Source organism: Tasmannia lanceolata, unplaced genomic scaffold, assembly GCF_043159265.1.
Source record: "Tasmannia lanceolata isolate RefF3 unplaced genomic scaffold, GAP_Taslan_0.1 ptg000020l, whole genome shotgun sequence".
NCBI classification, from domain to species: Eukaryota; Viridiplantae; Streptophyta; class Magnoliopsida; order Canellales; family Winteraceae; genus Tasmannia; species Tasmannia lanceolata.
The window spans coordinates 9,668,774-9,676,472 of record NW_027518697.1 but is presented as its reverse complement, the minus strand read 5'-3'; the positions used below and the strand labels follow the sequence as shown (position 1 = coordinate 9,676,472).

General features: G+C 36.1%; 1 protein-coding gene across 1 annotated transcript; it reads left to right on the top strand.

Moving 5' to 3' along the window:
• Positions 1 to 267: 267 nt before the first annotated feature.
• On the top strand, positions 268 to 7,124 carry LOC143855015 (coiled-coil protein (DUF572)). Its single transcript, XM_077365174.1, has 5 exons — positions 268 to 422; positions 3,394 to 3,536; positions 4,584 to 4,692; positions 5,908 to 6,067; positions 6,179 to 7,124. The coding sequence occupies exons 1-5, from the start codon at positions 420 to 422 to the stop codon at positions 6,697 to 6,699; spliced, it is 936 nt and encodes a 311-aa protein (XP_077221289.1). The 5' UTR covers positions 268 to 419; the 3' UTR covers positions 6,700 to 7,124.
• Positions 7,125 to 7,699: the final 575 nt, after the last annotated feature.

The following is a 7,699-nucleotide window of genomic DNA, read 5'->3' as shown; positions in this document are numbered from 1 at the left end:
ACCTAAGGTGAATTAATGAATAAGACAGAATCTTCAAAAAAGTCAACCTATGTGTCTATCATGCAAAAGCCAGCCGCGAAACTGGCTTTCCGCGAAATTGCCTATCAAATCCCTTTTCCTCTGGAATAAAACGGCTAATTGCGCGCTAAAATTCCCTATTTTTACAGGGCGAAGATTTTTCGCCTCCTGTAGGATTATGCGCCCCCACTGTAACGTGCTTTAGCGTCAGAAAGCGTTGTCTGCCGACTGCCCCCAATTCACGTTACAGGGGCTCATTATCCAAGTGGGGGGGCTAAAAAATCATATCTCTTTTTTATATTTGGTGAGTGACTTTTCTATATAATGGTGTAATAGAGCAGTTGTGAATACGAACATAGATCTATTCGCGTTTTCTTTCGTCCGTGCTCCTCTATTTTAAAATGGTAAGCGATCTATCTGCAAGAGTAACGAATTAGGGTTTATCGATTTCTCTATAATTGTTATCTGATTCAATTAAATTTGGGGGATTTATGTTGCATTGTGTATTCGTAGTTCTGTATTTCATAAATAAATTAGGTCGTTTTTTGGAGATTCCTTTTCTTTAATTTCGTGTTTCTTTCTGTTCTCGGACATGCTTTTGATCCTATTATCAGTAAATTGAATTTTTTTCCTGTTTGTAGCAACATGTTCATGGGGTTTCAGTTTTAAGGTTTGAGTTTTAAGGTTGGTTAATTTTTGAGGGTTACAATTTTAGGGTTTCGGTTTTAGGGTTACTTTTTTAGGGTTTTCGTTTTGGGGTTTCGGGTTTCGGGTTTCGGGTTTCGGTTTTAGGGTTTCTGTTTGAGGGTTTCGGTTTTAGGGTTTCGATTTTAGGGTTCGGGGGTTTAGGTTTTAGGCTTGAAATAACAATTCCTGTTAATGATACGGCAAATCTCTTAGGACTTGAGAAGAAGTCGCTGATCGGACATGGTAAGCTAGGGTTTCATGATTTCTCTATTATTGTGATCGAATTCAATCAAATTTGAGGGCTTTCTGTTGCATTTGGGGTTTTGTAATTGTTTGTTTAGATGGTTGGGGAGTCCTTTTCTTTTTCCTCTTTCCTTTAATTTCCTGTTTATTTCTGTTCTAGGACGTGTTTTGGATCTTATCATCGGTAAATTGAATGGTTTCCTGTTTTTAACAATATGTTTATGAAAAATAGTGTTGGAATTTCTGAAACAATATAATCATAACAATCCACATAAAAATTTAAAATATTTGAATGGACTGTTCTCCAGAAATCTCAACAAATCCAAGTATACTACAGTGTGTGTGTGTGTTATGAAGCAATCAAATGAAATAGTTTAACCAATCAGTTCATGTATCCAATTAACTGTTTGTCACTTTGTAGATGTGTATGTGGTGTAGGAAAACTCAAAGGGGGTGTTTCTTGATACCAAACTGTTATAGGATATATTATAAAGGAATAATAGAATTAAAAAAGAAAGAAAGAAGGTATCCACAGTCAAAGAAAACATGAAGTATAGAAAACACTAGTTTAAAATTCTAGCTGCAAACAAGAATGATGATATTTGGAAGTGCCGAATTCAAGAAACTGAAGAAAACCTAAAACTTGAAGTTCTTAACCTATGTTTAAGTTAGAACTTTAACGCTTTTTATAGATAGGTTTAGCATTGAAATATAGATATTTAGTTCTAGGAAAAACAATCCGTGACAGTCACGAATTCAAGTAAGGAAAATCACTTGTTTCAGGCCTATAACCCAAAATTAATCAAGAATACAATTTCCAATCTTGATAAGAGGATTTTATACTCGAACTTATAGTCCAAGACAATCAGATTTGATTAACCCAATTAGCACTTTACCGGCAACAAAGGATGCTGCTTCTGCATACAGATGTATACCTAGAGAATTCATCAAGGAAGATAAGATTAGGAATAAGAACATGTCATAGTAAACCGAGATGAAAGAGTAGGTGTAGAAAGGGTTAGAAAATAATAGATAAGATTAATACTACTTGGCTTTGAATAAAGAGATGAAGATTCAGAAAAACCTATTTCCCAAACACAATATGTCACAATTCATATAAACTGTATATGTAAATAAACAAAAAAAATTGGAAAAAAAATTAGAAGACAAAAAGGGAAAATCGAATAAAAGTTTAAAACCATTGATTCAAAATATGGATGCGGGTAAAACTACAGTCAGGGCAAATCCTAGTCGACTCGGCAAGACTCGGTCGAGTGCTCGGTTGATGTGGCTGAATACTCGGTTGATGCGGTCATAACTCTGGAGAGTCAAAAGGAGTTTTAATTGACTTTGTAGGGGAAAAATGTTGGCTTGGACAAGAACGTGGCCAATATAAAAGGGAGCCGACTCGGGGTGTCTATGGTGATGCGAGGGAAGTTTTGAAACTATGATTAAAACAACACAGAATAAGGGTGTAAATTGTGGAGCAAGTTGTTTGATTTCGATTTGGGGATGAGTAAATAAACTAAATAAAACAAATCCTTGAAAAGAAACCGTGAATTGAGATTGGGAATAAGATAAGAGGAAGAAAAGAAACCTCAGGTGAAACCCATGAGTTTGAAGAAAACACTCGTGGAATTATCAATATCAAGCTCAGATGACAAGAATAGAAAGAGAGAAAATATACATTGATTTCAAGAATAAAGAAACATATAGAGTAGAGATCCAAGCAGTAGTAATTAGTAAATAAAGGAGAATCAAAGGAATCTACCTTGGTCCCATAAATTAAGTATATTGTAGGTGGCTGTTTAGTACTTTAGTGAGGGTTGCGGACCTCAAACTAATTTCTTGTAGGGAGAATTGAAGATTTCATTTCATAGAGATGTTTGGTGGAATTTGAAATATGGATCAGTGCATTATTCAGCAGAGGGGAAAACATATAATTTTCCCCATTTAGTTTTTTCTTGATCGAATCCATAACTAAGGTCTTGGGTGGTGCTTCCCTAAAATATGAAAACTTGCAATTCTAGATAAAATTTTTACTTACATTTGAAATTCTAGTTAAAATTTCTACTTCATTTGCAATTCTAGTTAGAATTTCTACTTCACTATATGGTTTGTTGTTTATGTTGCAATTTTTCCTATTTTTCTAATGGTCCAAATGTTTCTTTGAACATTTGTTGCATGTCTTTCTTTTTGGTGTATTCTCCTGTCATTTATGTTGCTCATCTTCTTCATTTGGCCGCTTTCTGGCTTCCCTTGTTTCTATTTCATTTGCATTTCTAGTTATAATTTCTACTTCGCCAGATGGTTTGCAATTCGGGTTGCTTATTTCTATTTTACTAACAGTCCAAGTGTTTCTTTGAACTTTTGTTATGTTTCTTTCTTTTTGGTGTATTTTCCTGTAATTTATGTTACTCATCTTCTTCATTTGGTTGCTCGCAGTCTTCACTTGCTGCCGCTAGAGCTGATAATTTTTACTACCCTCCAGAATGGACCCCAAATCAGGGTTCATTGAACAAGTTTCATGGCCAACATGCTTTGAGGGAGAGAGCAAGAAAGATAGACCAAGGCATTCTAATTATAAGGTAAAAAGTAATATAATCTATATATATTAAATACTTGCTTGGCGTATTCTATTTTATTATGGTAGCTAGTTCTGTTCCAGTTGATAGTGCTCGAAGTTATGATACAGGATACTCATGCCATTAAAAAAAAATGATACAGGATACTCATAGTTTTAATAATGCGAATAATACAGGATACTCACCGGATAATCACATTTTTGCACCACTTGAGCTTCATTATTGAGAAATGTACAAAATTCCTTATAATATGGTGACTAAAATCTCTTCAAAAAGATCACTTGGGTCTTTCTTCTTTGTCAAAGATATCCGTCTATTTGCCGTTAACAATCTGTCCTTTTACTCTTCTCGATCTTCTTTCATCCCACGCCTAGATCCATCACAAAGGCTCATCATATATCATCTTGCTAAAATTCATTGCACTTTTCCAACTATTTAGCATACCCAAAGGTTTGCTGAAGTTTTGATTGCAAACGCCACCATCTGATGGGGAAGTATTGGGAAGTATTAAGTTTTTAGGAGGATTTGTGGCAGGGCAGCCATTTTTTTAAGCACTACCGACCCTTCATACTTTATCAGTTAAGAAAGGTTTGTTATTAAAGATTGTTTTGATACAGCTGATGAGTTTGATTGCCTATCAGTTATTTAATTGTTGGAAAGTCTCTATATTTTCCCTTTTGAAGTTGATAGGCAAGCTTGGGGCTATGATCCCCAAGCCTTTTGGTTTGGTTTTATCTGTGAGATTTTTTTTTTTTTTTTTTTTTTGTGAAGTAATTTCATCTCTCCTCTTGAAATCCGAGTCCATTGGGATTTGGGACTGGGAGGCATGTTTTGAAATAGTAAATGTCGCATTTTGCTATCGTTCTCCTATTTGATAGGTATTATGGGTTTGAATAAAGCAGAAGCGAGTGTTGTTGATACCATTCGATAAATTTAATTTGTTTGCAGAAGATTCTTGAGCATGTTTTTATTATTTTAGGTTGGATTTGCTGTGAATTTTACTTGTTTTTATTGGATTACACATTATTGATATCTTTTTTATTGTTATAGGTTCGAGATGCCATTCAATATATGGTGCGGTGGATGCAATGCTATGATAGCCAAGGGTGTAAGGTTCAATGCAGAGAAAAAGCAAGTGGGAAATTATTATTCTACAAAGGTATGTTTCATACCTGATTATAGACATTTTACTTTCTAAATTATGCCAATTTAGTGAGTAGGGACTATCAACATGGATCTACACACGTTCCTTGCTGAATAGGCACACATGTGGATGACCATACATATCCAAGAGGTAAAATGCACATATGTGAATGACCATATCCATTTGTTTGTTTGGGTGTAACATAATGTCTTCTGCCATTATTCATGTAGACCACCCATTTGTTGGGATTATTAGGACCTTATATTGAACCACTAAAGTTCTGTTCGTTATAAGCTGATTCTGCCATTTTCTGAATGATTTGTGTATTTTCATGTGAAATATTTTTCTGTTAAAAAACTTTGAATTATCAAATATCATGATTATTTCAAACCGTTCTCGAATGTATTGAATAATTCATGTATTATTTGTGGGATTTGTTATTCATGTATTATTTGTGGTATTTGCTGGGGACCATTGCAGAAAGGCATTTTGCGGCCGGCTGTTGCACGAGAGAGCAGCCACATAGCCTTTCTGTGGCGGGCTGTTGCACGAGAGAGCAGCCACATAGGCTTATTTTTCAATAGATTTTGTCTTATTCATTTAATTCATCTGAGGTGGTTGCTCTCTCATGCAACAGCCGGCCACGAAATGCCTTTCTGCGATGGTCACTAGCAAAGCCCATTATTTGTATATGAAAGTCATAAATTATGAAAACCAAATTTAATGGGATTTGAACTCACAACCTTTATGAAGTGAGCAAATTGACATAACCACACTGCCACATCATTGTATAAAATTATAAACATTGTAGACAAACATAATTGTATAGTTTATAAATATATATGTTTTGAATCTACCCGGACGGGGTTGGCACGTCGGCTAGGTCGTGGGTTTGCACCCCATAGACACGAGTTTGAGTCCCCTCGGAGTCACTTGCCCTAAAATGGGGTGGGGATACCCTATGTCCTAAAAAAAAAAATGTTTTGAATCTTCTCTCTCTCTCTCTCTCTCTCTCTCTCTTTTGACAAAGCCAAACTTCTCCTGAAATGTTTGGACATTTGCCTTGACAAACTATTCCAGAATATGAATGCAACCTTGGTTGATTCTTATTAGCATTGGTGATGGTAGCATTTTTTATACCCCTGAATGCATTGTGATTCCTGATGTATTATTTTGTTTGTCCAACTCTTTTAGTTTATATTTTAACTATCATCTGTTTGTTTTCATCAGATATGGAGCTTTACCATGAAATCTGCTTGCTGCAAACATGAGATTGTCATACATACAGACCCCAAGAATTGCGAATATGTTATCATTAGTGGGGCTCAACGGAAAACGGAGGACTTTGACATTGAAGATGCAGAAACCTTTGCGCTCCCCGCCGATGAAGGTTTGCATTCCCAATCTGAAAATTTCCGTTTTTTTTTTTTACATTTTTTGCATTATTTTGCTTGTTATTTTTCTCTCCAGCATTCATACTCATTGAAAGCCATTATTGCAGAACGAGGAAAACTCGCTGATCCATTTTATAAATTAGAACATCAAACAGAAGACTTACAGAAGAAAAAAGAAGTTGAGCCAGTCCTAGTGCGCCTCCAGCGAGTGTCTGATAGCAGACATTCAGATGACTATGCCCTCAACAGGGCTCTACGGGCCCGACTCAGAAATCAAAATAAAAGGGTTGCTGAAGAAGAAGGTGTTTCTAAGAAGATGGGCCTTGGAATACGACTGCTCCCTACATCCGAAGAAGACAATGCAGTGGCTTCTCGCGTGAAATTCTCTTCCAAATTTGAGAAGAACAAGAAGGAGAAGCGGGCGGCAATCAATGCTGCCTCAATTTTCTCGGACTCAGGTTCTGGTTCTGCAAAGAAGAGGCTTGAGCTCGAGTCGAAGAGAAGGAAGATAAAGGCTGCTACTGCTTCCACTTTGTTGGCTGGGAGGATCAAGTCATCTTCATGGTCACAGAGTTCTGTTTTTTCAAGTGGGGTGAAGGGAATGACAGTGGCGGCAAGACGTGGTTGATACTTGATAGTTGATATCTTCTAATGTTCCTTGAACCAGCTTTTGGATGATGAAGTGTGTCATATTGTGACGAGTCACGAGTGATGAATTTGGCTTAGTGATGAAATCTTGTATTGAAGTTTGTAACTCATTCCACTAAGTGTGGTGTTTGGCTTGAGAGGATTTGGTGATGAATTTTGGCAGACATGGTTTTTTATTTTTTTGTAGAGAAGTTTACCTTCAACCATGCATCTCAGTATCTGTGGTATGAAGTTGTAGAAATGTTGCATAGGGAAATGATGTCAAGAACTCAAGATACACTTATGTCTGGGCTGCTTGGGACAGCCATCCCAATATTGCCATGTTTACCAAAGTATGGTTGTATTTATCATTTTATCAAAGAAATAAGGGTTTTTTTATAATAAAAAAAAAGGTTGTTATTTGTATTGTTGGGGATGTGGCTTCGTTGGGAGGGCTGTTTGGAATCTCCCTGACATGTGTGTTTCTTCCTGGCAGCTCTCTATTTTATTAATGTGAGGGACCTTTTTTTGCTCTATTGCCTATTTTGATCCATTGACCCTCTTTAGTGTATTTATGACTACTAGTGCACACTAATTTCACCCATTAAGAAAAAATGTACACTACAAGGGGGTGTCCTAGGGAAGAAAAGGCGGCGAAATGTAGGTGTACTTATATAGACCAATGTCTACAAATTACCACTGGCGATGACATCTAGTTTCATCTTTTTCACTATTTACTGTTTTTTAGTAACAAATCATTTTAAGCTTTCTCACTGTATTTACAATTACTGATGTTGATAATTTATTACTGCTCTTTGGCTTGAGTAATGTACATATGTTTCATACGTTTAATTTGTTCTCTCTGTATTCAGTCTATACTTGTTTTGGCTGTGAAATTTTGGAGCCCTTGTATAAAAATATGCTTACTGCTGATGTTTGAAACTCATATAAGAGGCAAAGAAATAGTTTCTATGTTGACCCACTTGTAGGAGGGTTTCAAA